General features: G+C 44.0%; 1 protein-coding gene across 11 annotated transcripts in view; it reads right to left on the bottom strand.

The window, feature by feature from the left end:
- osbpl8 (oxysterol binding protein-like 8) overlaps window positions 1–20,799 on the bottom strand; it is a 96,554-nt gene that overhangs the window by 50,778 nt on the left and 24,977 nt on the right. For 8 of the 11 annotated variants that reach the window (XM_060903739.1, XM_060903742.1, XM_060903744.1 and 5 more), the window contains 2 exons: window positions 20,481–20,517; window positions 2,895–3,026 (listed from right to left, as the gene is read on the bottom strand). In XM_060903739.1, coding sequence (XP_060759722.1) covers window positions 2,895–3,026; window positions 20,481–20,517 — 169 coding nt within the window. The remainder of the gene's footprint in view (window positions 1–2,894; window positions 3,027–20,480; window positions 20,518–20,799) is intronic. The other 3 variants (XM_060903747.1, XM_060903748.1, XM_060903746.1) reach the window with 1 other exon arrangement.

Raw genomic sequence — 20,799 nt, 5'->3', positions numbered from 1 at the left:
GCTAAACTGATTTACACACACTAGTCTACCCTGGAGACAGACAAATGGATACTGCTTGAGCTGAGCCGGCCACTCGACACTGCATACACTTCTACACGCGCGCACACACTCCTTTCTGCTCCCTCCTTCCCTCCCTCTTTCCATCTGTTGTCTGTTTCTGACTCACTACGGTTCTGCTGACGTTGATGTGTTAAGAAAAGAAGCAGCAAGAGCAGTTGGTCTTTAACTGAACTGTCAAAAGAGAATCATTTTAACCTTAAACTTACTTTTATCTCTCTCTCTGTCTGTCTGTCTTACTGGTCCTTGTTATTTGCTGTTAAACTATTTTCATAAACAGACTATTGGACATGATACGAGGACGTTATATTTTTAATATGCACATTTTAATAAGAAATTTAAATCTCAACACGTTCATTATTCACTGAGACGTCCTGTACAGCACTGAAAGTCAGAGTTAGGTTTGTATTTCTGTGTTAAAGGGTGTTTGCATTGTGATGCAAAGGGGAATCATGGGTAAATAAGGCACACAGTAATGTGCTAGCATGCAGTCCTCCAACAAGCTCACTACATATTGTGCATATCTGCCACACCTTGCTTCAGGAGAATGGCAACTGGTTGGCGTTGTGTCAAGGTTCTGTACCAAGAAAGAGTTTGACAAGACATTGTGTCATTTCTTAAATGATTTATTAAAACCAAATTCAGATTAATAGGATGGAACAGGACACACTTCCAAAATTGACAAAAGGGTGACACAAAGCTCTCAAGAAGCACAACAGAAAAGTTTTTGCCCGATCGTCCGGAGGTCCCAACTACGCCACAGCCATCTGTGTCCAGGAATCCAAGGGAACAAAATTAGCCATGCTCTGAGGGAGGGACAGCAATCATGGGCATCTGTGCTTTCATCTGAGTTTGTGATGGCACCCCAAATGTTGCCTGGCTTCACATATCTCAAAGGAAGCACATGATGGCCTTCTCCCTCCCAGATTGGTAGCTGTCTTATAATAGAGGAGACCTAATTGGTTGGTGGGAATTGGCCAAGACTAAATTAGGGATACAATTTTTGGAGAGAAAAAGGGAGAAGCATAATTCCAAAAGATATTTTTGGTGCAAAAACAAGACAGCTCATCACCCAAAGAACACCATACCCATGGTGAAGCACAGTGGTGGCAGCACCACGTTATGGGGTTGCTTCTCTTCAGCTGGGACTGGGGCTCTAGTCAAGATAGAGGGAATCATGGTTAGCCCCAAATACCCATCTACTCTGGCACAAAAACCTGAAGGCCTCTGTTAAACAGCTGAAAAATACAGATGAAGAAAAATTTCACCTTCCAGGACGATAACAACCCAAAACACAAATCCAAGTCAACAAAGGAATGGCTTCAGATGATGATCAGCATTTTGGAATGGTTGAGACAGAGTCCAAATATAAATCCTGTCCAAAACCTGTGTAATGATATGAAGAGGGCAGTGTACAGATCTGCTCACTGCCTGATAGATCTGGAGCATTTCTGTAAGAGTGGAATAAAATTATCAAATGAAAATGTTCAAAGTTCATCGACTCTTGCCCAAAAACGCTGAGTGCTGTATGACAAGTAACAGTTGCATCAACAACATACTGCACTTTATAAATCTGCGTCAGACACTTTAAGGAACGCTAAACTTCCGGCTGCTGCCCTCCCAATAGTTTCCAGTTCACAGCTCATCTTCTGTGTATTTAATGTCATGTGAATTCAGTCTTCTGTGCATGTATTGTTCTGCACTCGTCTCACACTGCGGCGTACTTCCGCTTTATGTCGTCTTGCGTACGCGTGTTACACCATGATCCTGGAGAAACATTTCATTCCAATGTGCACAAGCTGTATCGAGGAATGACAATAAAACTCACTGGACACATGACTCGAACACAGAAGAGTAAATAAAAAAAACTTCAGAAATATTTTCAGTGAGAATTCACTTGGTTTAGAGTTGATCATGCAAGGTTTCTTTCCCCCAGCACTTTTTATGCCCACATTACCTTCTGTTTATTTTTCTCACAGTGAAACACAGAACTCATCTTTATTTTCTTGCTTTCTAATTCAGTAAAATCTGATGTGATTCATGCAATACTGCCCCCTACAGGACACACGTTATGTTTACGTATGAAGACAAGTGTCCACGCACCATCGGTCCACAGTATCAGGTTAATAATAACTGTGTATGTTTTGGTATATAACAGTTTTCAGTGCTGCTTCAAGTCCTTTAGATTCACTTACTTACAGCTTGCTAATGCCAAAACTGCTAATCACGCCATTACTGTCGACCCCGATGATCACATCCTAAATCTCTTGGCACTGCTGAATTAACAAACCAATGAGGAGCTACATTACAGTACAAATCACACATACACACACACCTCCGCTAAACTATACTGTACTTGCCTTATGTACAGTGAAGCAACTCATTTGAGTGTTGATATAACACAAAACCTCACACACAATCACAAAGCATCTTCCCCCCCCATCGGACATGGTTGTATTGTCAGGAAGAAGCTTTGTGATTGGTGAAGATGAACAGCTCACTTGCACATTCTTCTGATAATCCTCTAATCCACTACAATCCAATGTGTGTGTTTCTCTCGCACATCACCCATGGAGGTGTTGGGAGGGAGTGTAAACACAGAGCCAGTTCCTAGGAAACAGAGCTGAATGCTGATTGGCTGGATGACGTCAGTGGCACACACCTCCCTTTCACCCAGAATATTAACTTCATGATATTTTGAGATTTGCTGCCCTCTGGTGATGATTAGCACAAACACACAGATGGGGACTAACACAGATAGACCTAACATAGGTAGGGGTGTGTGTGTGTGTATATGTATACACACACACACACACACTGTATATATACACTCTCACCATGTCCTGGATTGGACCCGGGGCTCAGGGTGCAGCTGGTGATCAGGTCTTTATTGTGTGAATGAAGCCCCACCTCCTTCCTCATTCTACCTGGAGTCAGAACACTCACGTCATCACCGGACATCATGCTCCCTGTCGAAACACACTTTTTTTAATTCATGTGTTTAAAATGTATGTCTGGAACTTATTTACAAACCCAAACCAGAAAAAGGTGATATGGTGTGTTGAAATTGAAAACAATGATTTGTAAATAATCTTTGACTTGCATTGCACTCAGGCATTACAACACCTGGCTGACCAGATAAACAATGTGGAGAAAAAACACCCGGACTCTTTGCTCATTGTTTTGGGGGACTTTAACAGAGCAAACCTCAGCCACGAACTGCCAAAATATAAACAGCGCATTGCAGGTACATTTAGTCCGTCTCTTTAAGAAACTACATTTCCCATCAGCCAACTTCCGCGTTGACCTACGTCACGCGTGGGCGGGATCATCTACGTCACATCCTCCATGAAAGCATAAGAAACCCGGGAACTCCTAGCTCCTCCTCTTTTGGCGCCGTGATTTCAACACGGACACAGGGAGGAATCGCTCGCTCTGCGAGCAAACCCAAAAAGACGTCTTTTCTTTCTTGCAAGAATCAGAGTTTCGCGCTTTTCTTTGTTTACCTTTGGCCACGGTAGACTCTAAGATCGCGCGATTTTAAACTCAGCTTGAGTTACAACCGGTTTATTCATTATCAGTACATACGGACTGCAGCCCAACAGTTCAATTAAAAATTAGGAGCGACGGAATTCCTCCTAATTAAACAGCTGTGCACATTATTCTGATCAGAGACTCTCTTCTCATCACGAGCGACCACGCGTCGAACCAAGGGATCCTCTGCTCCACGGAATCGATTCACGGAGACCTCCACAACGGTGAAACTCCAAAGTCTCGGAACATCTCTTCATAATCTTGCTAGAGGCAAGATACTAAGTAAGACTGGCAAATTTTGGGCATAAAGACTAGTCTTAGGAATTAGCTTTTATTGAAGTAGTGTGAATTTAAACTCGAACGGTTTAATTGTTTACACTGTTCGACACGCAGCGTGTTGAATTGTTGATTGATTTATTTGTTTTAATCTCTCAATTGTTTTAATAGATAGGCTGTGCATGCTTCTCTTTATTCCGTACTAACATACATAATTTCCTTATACATCTTGACCGCATCAAGATTTCAGTAGATTCAGTAATACTAATAGATCTATATTTTAGATCTATTGTGTATATCCTGACACTGACTTCCTGGCTTACGCACTTCCTGCTTCCTGAGTTGTTCGCGCCGAGTCCTTTTTCCCGCGAGTGCCGGCGTTAATTACTAATCCTTTTTTAACTTTTTTTCTGCAAATAAATTTCCAGTATCCTCTTCATTTTTATTGTACTGTCGCTTTCATTTTTGTACTTTTCACTTTCGCTTTCCTTTTTCTTCTCTTTTTTTTTTCCTCTTTCTTTTTTCGGAAGAACGCCGAGACCGGAAGCTTTCTTTTTCTCTCCTCCTGTGTAAAGTCCTCAAGCGGAGGCCATCTGATCTGCTTTAATATCATCAGATCTTCATTTAAGGTACGTGAATCTTTTCATCATGGCACACCTTCAGCCTGTTCAGTGTGCTGAGTGCAGGATGTTTAGTCATTCTTCCTCCGTCACTAGCGATAGCTCTATTAGCTTTACTTGTGATAAGTGCAGATTAGTTAGCTCTCTGACGGAGAAGATTACAGTGCTAGAAGCGCGTGTCCAGGCTTTAGAGCAGGTTAGTGAGCGTGAGAACAGTGTAGTTTCTGTTAGGGAAAGTCTGGACGCCCTAGGTGGAGTTAGTAATCCCCCAACTCCGGCATTAGAGCCCTTACAGCGGGGCAAATGGGTGACGGCTCGGCGGCATAAGCGTAGAGCCAAAGCTACCGCTGAGGCTCACCCACGGGAGCACCACTCCTCTCCGCGTCACGTGTCGAACAGGTTTGCTCTCCTTAGTGATGCACCCACTGAGAAACCTGAAAGAGCTCTGGTTATAGGGGACTCTATCATACGGCACGTGAAATTAGCTCAGCCTTTAGGGGCACCAGCAGCTTTAGTCAGGTGTATACCGGGAGCCAGGGCGCCGGGCATAGCAGGTAATCTTAGGGTCCTAGGCAAGCACAGGTTCTCAAAGATAGTTATCCATGCAGGAGCTAATGATATACGCCTTCGTCTGTCTGAGGTTACTAAGAGTAACTTTGTAGAGGTGTTTAAATTAGCGAAGGCGATGTCCGATGCTGTAGTATGCTCTGGCCCCATCCCAATGCGGCGTGGCGATGTAGCTTACAGCAGGTTATGGTCGCTGAACTGCTGGCTGTCCAGGTGGTGCTCTGAAAATAGTGTGGGCTTTATAGATAATTGGGCTAATTTTGAGGGCACTGCTGGCCTGTTAGGGCGGGACGGTATCCATCCCACTCGGGAAGGTGCTGCTCTCATTTCCTGCAGCATAGGTCATAGTCTCAGAACAGGCCTAGTTAATTTCTGACAATCCAGAGCCAAGGCCAGGGAGCAGACGAACAGGCTAAACCGACTGTCTGCTAGCTGCACAGAGTCGTCACTCAGGGCCCACTACATCGAGACTGTGTCTGTTCCCCGAGCTCAACAAAAAGGTAGAAATTTTCAGAGAGTTTGTTCCAGTAACCTAATCAATGTAAAATTAGATCATACTGACTGTACAGCTGCTGCCAGCACCTTTGAGCTAAAGGTGGGGCTATTAAATATTAGATCTCTTACATCTAAAGCGCTAATGGTTAATGAACTCATTACTGATCAGGAGTTTAATGTACTGTGTTTAACAGAAACATGGATTAAGCCAAATGAATATATAGCATTAAATCAAGCGAGTCCTCCTGGATACAGTTATATACACCAGCCTCGTCTAACTGGCAGAGGAGGAGGCGTTGCGGTTATTTATAACAATTATCTAGGTGTAACACACAAACCTGGTTATAAATTTAATACATTTGAAGTTCTTCATACTCATATAATGTATGTAGCCTCGAAAAATAAGTCTACCCAGTTAATTCCATTGCTTATTATTTACAGGCCCCCGGGGCCATATTCTGAGTTTCTTTCTGAATTTGCAGATTTTATCTCAGATTTGGTTATTTCCTTAGACAAAGCTTTAGTTGTCGGAGATTTTAATATTCACTTTGATAACCCAGAAGACCCTTTAAAAACAGCGTTTGTGTCCATCTTAGATTCAGTCGGGATTAAGCAGAATGTCATAGGACCGACCCATAATGGTGGTCACACCCTTGATCTAATACTAACATTTAGATTAAACGTAGACAATATAGTCATACTTCCACAGTCTGAAGTTATGTCAGATCATTGTCTCATCTCATTCAAGATATGTCTGAGTAATAATATATGCACCTCACCACGTTACTGTATTAAACGTACTTTCACGTCAACTACTGCACAGAGCTTTATAAATGATCTCCCAGAGTTATCAACTTTGATTGGGTCACTGTCAGCCCCTGCAGAACTTGATCAGGCAACTGAATGCTTAGAGTCAACATTCCGCCATACTTTAGATAATGTAGCTCCTCTAAAAAGGAAAATGGTCAGAGACAAAAAATTAGCACCCTGGTATAATGATGACACTCGCACATTAAAACAGACCACTCGAAAATTGGAACGTAAATGGCGTCAAACAAAATTGGTAGTGTTCAAATTAGCTTGGAAGGAGAGCTTCCTGAAGTATAGAAAAGCTCTTAGTGCTGCGAGATCAACATATCTCTCCTCCCTAATAGAAGATAACAAAAATAATCCTAGATTCCTATTTAATACTGTAGCAAAATTAACCAGGAATAAGTCCACTATCAACACATGCACACCTGCAGTATGTAGTAGCAACGACTTCATGAATTTTTTTAATGACAAAATTGAGAATATCCGACAAAAAATTCAAACTACTAATTTAAGGTTAGACAATGAAAGTGACCTTGTAGTTAACAATATAACTGTATCAGATCATCAGTTAGAATGTTTTACTCCCCTAAAAGAAACTGAATTACTTTCATTAATCTCTACAGCAAAAGCCTCAACTTGCGTACTAGATCCCTTACCGACACATCTATTCAAACAGATAATACCTGGAGTAATTGAACCGCTTCTAAAAATAATAAATTCTTCTCTTATGATTGGCTATGTACCCAAATCCTTTAAACTAGCAGTTATCAAACCCCTGATTAAAAAACCTGACCTTGATCCCTGTCAGCTGTCCAATTATCGGCCGATATCAAACCTCCCCTTTATCTCCAAGATCCTTGAAAAAGCTGTGGCACAGCAGTTATGCTCATATTTACATAGGAATAACATCCATGAAATGTATCAGTCAGGATTTAGACCTCATCATAGCACAGAGACGGCTCTGGTTAAAGTAGTAAACGACCTACTGTTGGCGTCTGATCAGGGCTGTGTCTCGCTACTTGTGTTGCTTGACCTTAGTGCAGCATTTGATACCATTGATCATTCCATTCTTCTGGATAGACTAGAAAATGTTGTGGGAGTTAAGGGAATGGCCCTCTCCTGGCTCAGGTCTTATCTAACTGATCATTATCAGTATGTTGATATAAATGGTGATATTTCTAGACGTACCGAGGTAAAGTTTGGTGTTCCACAAGGTTCTGTCTTGGGTCCACTGCTTTTTTCTCTGTATACGTTACCTCTGGACGATATTATTCGTAAACATTGTATTAGTTTCCACTGTTATGCTGATGACACACAGTTGTATGTCTCTGCAAAACCTGATGAGAGACACCAGCTTAATAGAATTGAGGAATGTGTTAAGGACATTAGACACTGGATGCTTATAAATTTCCTTCTGCTTAACTCTGACAAGACTGAAGTACTTGTGCTAGGACCACATGCAGCTAGAAGTAAGTTTTCTGATTACACAGTGACTCTGGATGGCCTTTCTGTTTCTTCACGTGCAGCAGTAAAAGACCTCGGAGTGATTATTGACCCCAGTCTTTCATTCGAAACTCACATTGATAACATCACCCGGATAGCTTTCTTTCATCTCAGAAATATTGCAAAGATAAGAAATTTAATGTCATTGCATGATGCAGAAAAACTAGTCCATGCTTTCGTTCCCTCCAGGTTGGATTATTGTAATGCCTTACTGTCTGGATGTTCCAATAAGTGCATAAACAAGCTCCAGTTAGTTCAAAATGCAGCAGCAAGAGTCCTTACTAGAACTAGAAAATATGACCACATCACGCCTGTCTTATCCACACTGCATTGGCTCCCAATCAAATTTCGTATTGATTATAAAATACTACTATTGACCTTTAAAGCACTAAATGGTCTCGCACCACAGTACCTGAGTGAACTTCTGCTCCTCTATGACCCGCCACGCCTACTTAGATCAAAAGGTGCAGGCTATCTGCTGGTACCTCGTATAGTGAAGGCTACATCAGGGGGCGGAGCCTTTTCTTACAAAGCCCCACAGTTATGGAACAGCCTTCCAAGTAATGTTCGGGAATCAGACACAGTCTCAGCATTTAAGTCTAGGCTGAAAACATATCTGTTTAGTCAAGCCTTTTGTTAATGGTGTTTATGAGGTAAAGGTGTAGATCTGGAGGGTCCTCAGACATAGAGTGTTTTGGTAAACTGGGATGTATGGATGCTGTCAGTCCCCACTCGCTTGCTCACTCGAGTTTGTTGACGGTGTAGTGGCTGGCTGCTTTATGTCCCGGGGCTCCCTCATGCCTGTGTTACCTTCTGGCTCTCTCCTTTTAGTTATGCTGTCATAGTTAGTTGCCGGAGTCCCTGCTTGTACTCGGTGCAATATGTATACTGTTCCTACTTATTCAGGTGACATTGGGCATACCTAACCACCTGTGTTTTCTTTCCCTCCCCCCCACCCCAAATCTGTCCCTCTGAGTTACATGGAGTCAACAGGAAATCTTTTGGTGGAGACGGTGGAGACCTCAACTGGCTATTGTAGCCTGCAGGGAATCGGCCGTCAGACATTCTGTCGCATGTCCCAGACCCGGTGAAATCTAACTAAATTGTCTTGGCCAGCCCAAAGGGTCCCATCTGCATCTCATCATTGCTGAGGAGTGTGCTCCCATCACCCAATCAAGCATCCAGCCAGAGCAGGTCATGATATATTTTACCATATTAACATGCCATTGTGTGTTATGCCTGATGTAAAGACTCTTGTCTCTGCGAGCCTACCACACAGATTTAATACTTGTCATTTTTAGGGCATACCTAACAACGTGTTTTCTTTCTCTCTCTCTTCCCCCCCCATCTGTCCCTCTGAGTTACATGTTGATCCTGGGATTGAGATGCTGGCCTCTTCTGCCCCTTGGACCTGCTTGATCCATCCTGGTGCCCTGTGTCTGGTCGGAGTTTTATCGCCCCACTCCTGTGAAGGACGGCCCCATGAGGACAGTTGAGGGTTATACCTGTTAAAACTGTTAATATTATAGTCAGGCTGTCTGTTGTTGCCCAAATGAGGATGGGTTCCCTTTTGAGTCTGGTTCCTCTCGAGGTTTCTTCCTCATGTTGTCTGAGGGAGTTTTTCCTTGCCACCGTCGCCACAGGCTTGCTCATTGGGGATAGATTAGGGATAAAATTAGCTCATGTTTTAAGTCGTTCAAATTCTGTAAAGCTGCTTTGCGACAATGTTTATTGTTAAAAGCGCTGTACAAATAAACTTGATTTGATTTGATTTATGAGCTAGTGGGTTAACTACCGGCTAGTCCTTTGTTACTTAGAAACACGTGGTCACAGGCCTCAACAGGCCTCACAAACACCTTAGCTAAACACACGGCTAATTCTTTCGTTCCATTAGCCTCCAGGGCTAATTGTATTGTCTCAAGGGATCACAAGGCCTCCACCATGTGGAGTTAGCTACACAGAGCTAATCTTTTGTCTCCAACACATGGCGGTCCTCCCCCCCCACTCACATACACACCTTTTGTTTTAACTCCACGAGGTAGGGTCCTTGGACCTTAGCTAGCCACACGGCTAATTCTTTTGTCCACTTAGCAACACAAAGCTAATCTAGGCCTCACCACGTGCTCAAACACACCTCAGTTAGCATCCCACGCTAGCTTCTTTCTTTTGCTAGGCCATAGGCCTCACCACGTGGTCAACTCCTCCCCCATAAACACACGTGGAGTTAGCTACCAGAGCTAATTCTCTTGTGTAGACCACACACACACACACACACACAAGGCCTCTCTCTCTCACACACGCGCACACACATCTCACTGTTTGTATATATTTCAACTGCTATTATCCATTTTTATCTTTGTTATAGTAAATTCATTATTGAAACTGCGTGTCTATTTGTGTTCCAATATTTATGAGGTCACACAATCTCCCAAAGAATTCAAAAAGGTGCATATAAGTTATGTAATATGGTAAGTGATCATAATAATTTGGAATATACCATAATTTAGCTGTTTGGTAATTTATTATTAAGCACCAAAATTAATGGTATTAATTAATGAGACTGATTCCATGAGTGATTTAAATGATATGAGACTGATTCAATTTAAACAATTCAAATGAGACTGATTCAATTTAATTAACCTTCAAATTTAATGAGACTGATTTAATGAGATTGATCACTTAATAAGTACCAAATGCACCTACAGCATTAAGTGTCCCACCAGGGACAATAACACTCTGGACCATTGTTACACTGTTTTAAAGGACTCCTACCACTCTGTCCTCCGTACAGCCTTGGGACTATCTGATCACTGTATGGTTCGTCTTATCCCGTCCTACAGGCAGAAGCTGAAAGCTGCTAAGCCTGTAGTTAAGACGGTGAGGAGATGGTCCAATGAGGCCAAAGTGGAACTACAAGCCTGCTTTGACTGCACTGACTGGAGTGTTTTTGAGGCTGCAGCCTCAGACCTGCATGAACTGACTGATACCGTGATATCTTACATCAATTTTTGTGAGGATGTGCGTGTGCCTACCAAAACCTTCCACATATACAACAATAAACCCTGGTTCACTGCAAAACTCAGGCAACTTCGACAGAACAAAGAAGAGGCCTACAAAAGTGGAGACAGAGTTCTGTATAATCAGACCAGAAACACACTGACAATGGAGGTGAAAGCAGCTAAGGCTACATTTACATTAGACCGTATCTGTCTCGTTTTCTTCGCGGATGCACTGTCCGTTTACATTAAACCGCCTGGAAACGCCGGGAAACGGGAATCCGCCAGCGTCCACGTATTCAATCCAGATCGTGTCAGCTCCGGTGCTGTGTAAACATTGAGAATACGTGGATACGCTGTGCTGAGCTCTAGCTGGCGTCTCATTGGACAACGTCACTGTGACATCCACCTTCCTGATTCGCTGGCATTGGTCATGTGACGCGACTGCTGAAAAATGGCGCGGACTTCCGCCTTGTATCACCTTTCATTAAAGAGTATAAAAGTATGAAAATACTGCAAATACTGATGCAAATACTGCCCATTGTGTAGTTATGATTGTCTAGGCTTGCCATCCTTCCACTTGCAAGTGGTAAGTGATATGCGCTGGGATCACACACACACACACACACGCGCACACACACACACACACACACACAGCGGCTCAGTCCCGAATCACAGCTTGTTCACTTCACTCACGTGCTCTGTGAGCTGCGCAAGGCCGGAGTGCGCACCCTCCAGAGGGCACTCGCTGTTCAGGGCGGAGTGATTTGGAGCGCAGGATGCCTGCGGAGCCGAGCGTATCCGTGTATTGGTATTGCTGTGTGTACGCAAATCGTGTATTGGCGTTGCTGTGTGCACACTAATCGTTTTAAAAACGTTAATCTGATGATCCGCTGATACGGTCTAATGTAAACATGGGCTAAGAGGAGCTATGCTAATAAGATTAAAAACAGCCTTTCAGCAAACGATCCGACGTCAGTGTGGAGAGACCTGCAGAACATTATTGACTATAGGAGACCATCCCCCAACACTGCAGTGAACCATCAACTGGCTGACGAGCTGAATGTGTTTTACTACAGATTTGACACATTCACCCCCCTTCAGTCATTAAAGACCCATTTACACCCGCTACCATTCTGCCACCACCCGCCTCTGACCCCCCCCCCAGCACTCAAGATCTGTGAAGAGGATGCCCGTCAGCTTTTCCGCAGACAGAAGATCAGGAAGGCACTTGGCCCAGATGGTGTGTCACCCTCTTGTCTGAAGGTCTGTGCTGACCAGCTGGCTCCCATCTTCACCCAGATCTTTAGTAGATCCCTGGAGCTGTGTGAAGTTCCCTCATGCTTCAAACGCTCCACAATACTCCCGGTTCCTAAGAAAACCAATATCACAGGACTGAATGACTACAGGCCTGTTGCCCTCACATCTGTAGTCATGAAGTCCTTCGAGAGACTGGTGTTGTCACACCTGAAGGACATCACAGACCCCCTGCTGGACCCCCTGCAGTTTGTCTACCAGGCAAACAGGTCAGTGGATGATGCAATAAATATGGGTCTACACTACATCCTGCAACACCTTGACACTGCAGGGACGTATGCCAGGATCCTGTTCGTGGACTTCAGTTCGGCATTCAACACCATTGTTCCAGACATCCTCCACACCAAGCTCGCCCAGCTCACTGTGCCCTCCTCCACCTGTCAGTGGATTACAAACTTCCTGACTGACAGGAAGCAGCAGGTGAGGATGGGGAGCATCATATTCTGCACTCGGACTATCAGCACTGGCGCCCCCCAAGGGTGTGCGCTCTCCCCACTGCTCTTCTCCCTTTATACCAACGACTGCACCTCAAGAGACCCGTCTGTTAAACTCCTGAAATTTGCGGACGATACAACAGTCATCGGCCTCATCCGAAACGGTGACGAGTCTGCATACAGACGGGAGGTTGAACGGCTGGTCTGTTGGTGCGGTCAGAACAATCTGAAGCTGAACACACTCAAAACTGTGGAGATGACAGTGGACTTTAGGAGGAGCCCCCCCACTCTGCTGTCCATTACCATCAACATTGTGACTGCTGTTGAAAGCTTCAGGTTTCTGGGTTCCACAATCTCTCGGGACTTGAAGTGGGAGACCAACACAGTCACTATCATCAAAAAGGCTCAGCAGAGGTTGTACTTTCTGCGCCAGCTCAGGAAGCTCAACCTGCCTAAGGAGCTGCTGACACAATTCTACTCTGCCATCATTCAGTCTGTTCTTTGCTCTTCCATCACTGTTTGGTTTGGATCAGTCACCAAACAGGAGAACAGACTGCAACGGACAATAAGGTCTGCAGAGAAAATTATTGGTGTCAACCTGCCCTCCATCCAAGACCTATACCTGTCCAGAGTCAGGAAACGGGCAGGTAACATCTCTGCGGACCCATCACACCGTGGTCACAAACTGTTTAAACTTCTCCCCTCAGGGAGGCGATATAGATCACTGTATGCAAAAACAACCAGACAAGAATAGTTTCTTCCCTCAGGCTGTCTCTGTGATGAACAGCTAAAATCCGGATTCATATATCAGTAATATCACTTGCAAAATATCTGCACACTCATACTGTTATTCTGTGCTCACTGTTACTTATATTATATTTATACTTATTTAAATTTACTATTCATCTTTGCACTACGCACCATATTGCACCAAAAGGGAAAATCCTTTCTGTGATGAACAGCTAAAATCCAGATTCATATATCCGTAATATCACTTGTAAAATATCTGCACACTCATACCGTCATTCTGTGCACACCGTATACTTTATATTTGTTTACCAATTTCATACTTGACTTACCTGGATTAGTTTGCACAATGCACCTATTGCACCTTTTTTGTTTGTTTTGTGTATACGCTTTTTATCTGTTTTGTACTACGAGAGCTAAGTGAAACCGGAGTCAAATTCCTCATGTGTCCACATACCTGGCAATAAAAGTGTTTCTGATTCTGAAATCAATAACAGCACATTACTTGATTTTTATTTCATGCATTTTATTGTTTTTTTTTTCAAAAATAAACCCTTATTTCAATTTTGATTTTTGCAACGCATTTCAAAAAAAAAAGTTGTGACAGTAAAACATTTACCACTTTATAATGTTTTCATTCCTTCTCCCAACACCTAAAAGATGTTTAAGGACTGACGACACCAAGTGATGGTGTTTCAGGTGTTATTTTGTCCCGTTCTTCCTGTAAACAGGTCTTAAAGTAATACAGACACCAAAATAAATTCACTCTTCCCTATGACTCCATGTAAATAAAGATAGTTATGATAATTTTCACCCACAATGCAATTGTGAACAATAAGCCTTTAATAATAAAAAAGTGAAGGGAAAAAAGAAAAAAGAAACACCAAAGCGGCACAATGGAGCAGACAGGAACTGCGGTGTCTTTGTTGTGACGTAGATCAGGGAGTCTCCAGAAACTGGAAGTGTGCACACAGCATCTGAAGCCAGGACTTTTAAATATCATTTTCCATCAGTACCAAAGGAACAGAGACACGCCCAGTCACTTAATAATATGGCAGTTTATTTAGAAATGTTATGGTATTAATGCAGTGTCCCTTTGTGGTGCTTTACAATAGTGAAAAGGCTTTAAAATAGTACTGAGACCTAAATAATTTCACTCTTCTCTCCAACTACATGAAAATAAAGCAATCTGGCAGACAGACGGCACATTCTATTGTGTACACACTCCATTAGTCCTGGCTGTTGAAAATGCTTGAAAACAAACCCAGGCTTGAACAGTAGGTAGATACTCTTAGGTAGCTGGGAAAATATTTTATTTTTGCCTTCATGTAGTAAAATAAGTAGAGGAGATCTAAACTAGCACTGTTCTGCTGCACTGGCTGCAGTCTAGTGACTACTTTCCACTACAGTCGTCTCCACTAAGCGACATCTCTCTGTGCCACTCTGTGCTTTTGGGAGGTCGGTGTTCGGTAGGCAGTTGCCAAATTGGAACAAAAACAATGATTTTATCTCGGCCTGAGTTATAACTTATTTACTGAGAGGAATTACTGTTACACGAACAATTACATCAGTAAAAGATTCTAACAGCAGCTGGTATTGGGAATTATTAATGAAAACAAAAGCAGGTGATCTGTTCCAGTCATCCCTCCACCATGTCCACTTGAGATCTGAGTAGCAGGCAGTCGCTCACCTCATTGTGGTCGTCAATGTGACGGTCCTGGTACAGCTCAAACCGGTAGGGCTCTATCCTGAGCCCAACATTCTCCCTCTCCTCCTTTCCAACTTCCTCTTCCCCAACTAACTCCTCTTCATCCCCATCATACAAGACGTGCTGTGTCCAAAATCACTCACCACTCATGATATAGTGGACTATACAGTGAGTGATTTTGGACACAGCTCACACTGTGTCATGAAAACATGGTCTGTTGGCGTGGCTTCCAGGCAGGGGTTCCCTGAGCTACATCATTTCCGGTTTAGGCCATTCTCGGCAGAAGGGAAGGAAATTCCAGGCATCGTTTCGTGACAGGAGGTTTAAATGTTTTATTTTGTTGAGTTTTTATCTCCACACTCTGTGATTACATCAAAAATTTAAAGTTTGTGTTAAAATCTATAAAATGACACCGAGGAGACCAGTTCGTGTTAGTATCACTTTAAGGTGTGTAACAGTACGGGGTCATCACGGTCATATTTTCATTTCTAAATTCTCCACACATTCTCTATTGGGGACAGAGGGGACACGCCCTCTTCTTCCATAGCCATGCTTTTGTAAATGTGTGCAGAGTCGCAGTGTACTTTTCTGCATTAATGCTTCATCACAGAAGTATAAGTTACTTTTGCCAAGGGCACTGACCCAAGCCCATACCATGACACACCCTGGCTTTTGGACTTGTTCCTAGTAACAGTCTGGATAGTGATGGTCTTTTTCTCTTTGGTCCAGAGCACACTGCGTCCATTTCTTCCAAAAAAGACCTGGAATACAGATTCGTCTGACCACAATACCCATTCCCACTGTGTGATGGTCCATCCCAGACACCTCAGAGCCCAGAGAAGTCGACGGCGCTTCTGGACACAGTTAACATAAGGCTTCCTTTTTGCAACAGTAAAGTTTTAACTGGTGTTTGTGGATGTAAGTCCGTATCGTAGCTTGATAAAGGGTTTCCAAAGTAATCCTAAGCCCAAACCAGACACCCTCCGCCCCTTGGCTGCGTCTAGAAATTCTGTCCATAAAAGTTATGAACAGAACCGGTGACAAAGGACAGCCCTGGCGGAGTCCAACATGCACCGGGAACGAGTCCGACCTACTGCCGGCAATGCGAACCAAACTCCTGCTCCGGTCATACAGGGACCGAATGGCCTGCAGTAGTGGGCCCTGAACCCCATACTCCCAAAGCACCCCCCCCACACACACAGGGTACCATGAGGGACACAGTCATAAGCCTCCTCCAAGTCCATAAAACACATGTAGACTGATTGGGCAAACTCCCATGCACCCTCCAGTACCCTTGCAAGGGTAAAGAGCTGGTCCAGTGTTCCACAACCAGGACGGAAACTGCATTGTTCCTCCTGAATCTGAGGTTCGACTATCGACCGGACTCTCCTCTCCAGCACCCCAGCATAGGCTTTCCCAGGGAGGCTGAGAAGTGTGATCCCCCTATAGTTGGAACACACTCTCTGGTCCCCCTTTTTAAAAAGGGGGACCACCACCCCAGTCTGCCAATCCAGAGGCACTGTCCCCGACCTCCACGCAATGTTGAAGAGGTGTGTCAGCCAAGACAGCCCAACAACATCCAGTGCCTTCAGGAACTCAGGTCGAAGCTCATCCACCCCCAGAGCCCGGCCACCGAGGAGCTTTTAGCCACCTCGGCAACCTCAGCCCCTGTAATAGGCGAGTCCTCCCAAGCACCCTCAGACTCTGCGTCCTACTCGGACAACATGAAAGTGGGATTGAGGACATCCTCAAAGTATTCCTTCCACCGTTGGATGACGTCCCCAGTTGAGGTCAACAGCACTCCATCCTCGCTGTAAACGGTAGAGACAGAGCACTGTTTTCCTTTTCTGAGCCGCCGGACGGTTTGCCAGAATCTCTCCGAGGCCGACCGAAAGTCACTTTCCATGGCCGCTCCGAACTCCTCCCACACCGGAGTTTTTGCTTCAGTGACTGCCAGAGCCGCATTCCGCTTGGCCCGTCCGTATCTGTCAGCTGCCTCTGGAGACCCACAGGCTAACCAGACGTGGTCCTGTTGGTTGCATCAATCTGTGACTTACAGCATGCGCTGGGACGGTTTGCAGCAGAGTGCGAAGCGGCTGGGATGAGGATCAGCACCTCCAAGTCCGTGGCCATAGCGCTCAGCCGGAAACAGGTGGAGTGCCAACTCCAGGTCAGGGGGGAGTTGCTACCTAAAGTGGAGGAGTTTAAGTATCTCGGGGTTTTGTTCACGAGTGAGGGTAAGGGGGAGCGGGAGTTGGACAGAAGGATCGGGGCAGTGTCAGCAGTGATGCGGACGCTAAACCGGTCTGTTGTGGTAAAGAGAGAGCTGAGCCAAAAGGCAAAGCTCTCAATTTACTAGTCCATCTACGTTCCCACTCTCACCTATGGTCACGAGCTATGGGTAGTGACCGAAAGAATGAGATCGCGGAGTTTTCTCTGCAGGGTGGCTGGGCTCTCCCTTAGAGACAGGGTGAGAAGCTTGGTCATTCGGGAGAGACTCAGAGTAGAACCGCTGCTCCTCCACATCGAAGGGGGTCAGTTGAGGTGGTTTGGGCACCTTGTTAGGATGCCCCCTGGACGCCTCCCAAGGGAGGTTTTCTGGGCATGCCCCACTGGGAGGAGACCCCGGGGCAGACCCAGGACACGCTGGAGAGATTACATCTCTCGGCTGGCCTGGGAACGCCTCGGTATTCCCCCGGAAGAGCTGGTGGAGGTGGCCGGGGAGAGGGAAGTCTGGGCTGCTCTGCTTAGGCTGCTACCCCCGCGACCCGGATAAATGGTAGAAGATGGATGGATCCCGAGCCCATGTGGTTCTATCAGCTGTAGATGAATGACGGTTCTTGATGCCGTCTGAGGGATCGGAGATCACGGGGGTTCAGATTAGGCTTGAGCCCTTTACATACTGAAACTCCTCCAGATTCCTTGAATAATTCAATGATATTATGCACCACAGAGGGTGAAATATCCAAATCCCTTCCTATATTTCTTTGAGGAACATTTCGAAACATTTCAATAACTTTCTCATGCATTTATTGACAAACTGGAGATCCTCGGCCCGTCTTTACTCCTCAAGAACTTGGCCTTTCCTGGATACCGATTTTGTACCAAATCATGATTACAATCACCTGGTGCCATCACGTGTTTCCTCATCACATCATTATTTAATTGTTTTACCTCATTATTTGCCCTAAAGTGCCCCATCCCAACTTTTTTTGGCTTGTGTTGCAGGACTGAAATGCAGGAATGAATGTATATTATTAATAATTTAAATGAATTTGACCAACAAAACATGAAATTATCTTGGGTTCATTCTGTCTGCAATGAAATACAAGTCAAAGTACGTTTAGAAACCACTGCTCTCTTTTTTATTTGCATTTTCCACACCATCTCAACTTTTTTTCTGATTTGGGGTTGTATTTCTGTGAAGCTGCTTTGTGACAACGTCTACTGTTAAAAGCACTATACAAATAAAATTGACTTGAGATTTTCAACCGTGGCCACCCAGACACGCCCACAGTCTCCTGAAAGGCTTTACAGACACACCCACATTCTCCTGAATGGCCCTTCAGACACCCTTCTCATTTTCTCCAATAGATTCAGTGTCTTTTATGCAGGAGCACCCTCATTCCTTAACGTGACCTCAAATGCACACCCATCGTCTCATCTATACCCTCTGAGACACACCCACTCAGAGATACTATCATTTCCATATACAGTCTTCAAAGTACAACCACTCAGAGCTATTCCAATTTTAATTTGCAGATTCAAAGCCACGCCCACTCAAAGCCATGTCTACTTCTGTACATGGACATTTTCTGTACATCTTCATGAAGGAACACACTACCATCTAGGCCAGTGTTTCTAAACCACTGGGCCGCAGCCCATTAGTAGGCTGCAAAGTGCCACCTAGTGGGCCACAAATTTTTTCCAAGTTTGAAGTCAAAACTTGGTTCAGGATGTCGTTGTGTCCCAAATCCGGTAGCCGGTTTGCCAAACACTTTTCAGGTAGAATAAATACATTTGTGGGTAAAGTAAGAACAAGCCTTTATTTTTGTCACATTGCTCCTCTGCATTTGACCTGTACACGCACGCACAGTGGGCAGAGCTAATAAATACGTTTGAGGGTAAATTATATGGATCTGTGATGCCTGCTGGAAGAGAAGAGCAGAGAGGATTGAGAATCGAACGGCTGTGGTTTGTTTACACCCGTACCGGGTGAAAAACATAAAGCATCCTAGTAATCCTTGCAAAGACGCGGACAAAAAGCCCAGAAACTCCTATTAACCCGGGCAAAAACAATACAGGATTTATCTTGTAGTGTCCTGATCCCCAGATCTTTAACCCAGCCACATATAAAAAGTTGTTCTCCTCCATGCTCTACCAGGTTTTCATCTGTGTGTCCGTGTAGAATGATGTCTGCAGCACCAGGGAGTCTGAGATGTCGGGGAACTCAACAGATCAATCATTTTCCAACTCAATGAATGAATGACTTTATTTAAACACAATAAGTTGATCAGCAGAGCTGTTGGGGTCGTGCATGTACAGATACAAATAATTACAAAAGACTAGAAATATACACACTCGAAAAAAAATTAAAATCTGTTGATTATCTGTTACTTTCACATTAAGTTAATTAATAGCATGCTTAACTATTGTCTTTGTATTTAGTTCCAGCTAAAATAGGATCAAAATTTATTCTATGTCAAATTTAGCAAGTAAAGTTTTCTTTCATAGGAAAAATCCTTTGTTAGCGTGTAAGGATCTAATCCCAATGAGTGGGTTCTATATCCACTTCTTTTGAGTGAACTTCTTGGTTTTAATAACTTGCTTGTTTGTTGAATAAAACATGGCAGTAAGTTCTTGTGTTAATGGACCAGACTCCACTTTTGGATCATTAATCCCTTTTGGCTGAGAATGACCTGCATGCATGGTTTGGCTTCTGGCACATACATACAGTTCTAAATACAAAACCTACAATTAAAAACAGTTTGTTTTTATTGCACTTATTTAATTTCTGGACTCCCATCTGTAACAGGGAGTGATGTTGCATCCTATTAATACACTGTACAGTAGGTTATTAGATTCTAATAGAATGGATGAGCCAAAATAATTGGGGATCGTTTTTAATGGGCCCCAACTTGTAACAAGTATGAATAGGTGGGGCTTAAAGGAGAAAAGGTTGAGAACCCTCAGTGTAGGGTGTTCAAGTCATGTTCAGAGACATGCTCACACGAGGTTTAATAGTCACATGACCCAGAATGTTTGGTGACTGGTGGAACTTTAACCCAAACCATCCAATAAGGAATCTGTGAATCTACAGCCCACAATGACGACAGTCATCAGGAAGTTTAACACACACACACACACACACACACACACACACACACGAGACGGCTGAAGGTCAGCTGCTTACCTGAGGGGGCGGGGTGCTCTCTGTTCTCGGCATGATGCTACACACAGCCACACCCACACATGCAAACAAAATCAGACAAAACACACATGATTAATTTCACACAACAAAGAGATAAAAGATAAAGAAGCATTAGTTAAAATAAGACACGCGCAACATGAAAACAAAACCAAGGTGTACACACACACACACACACACACACGCACACACACGCACACACACGCAGAGGAAGCAGCAAAGTGGAAAACAAAACCCAGCCAAAGAATTGAAGAATTGTGAGACTCTGTTCAACTACTTTAACATGCATTATTTATTCATGGTA

Source organism: Neoarius graeffei, chromosome 21, assembly GCF_027579695.1.
Source record: "Neoarius graeffei isolate fNeoGra1 chromosome 21, fNeoGra1.pri, whole genome shotgun sequence".
Taxonomy (NCBI): Eukaryota; Metazoa; Chordata; class Actinopteri; order Siluriformes; family Ariidae; genus Neoarius; species Neoarius graeffei.
Note: the sequence above shows the minus strand (reverse complement) of the source record. Positions and strands in the feature narration are given on the sequence as shown.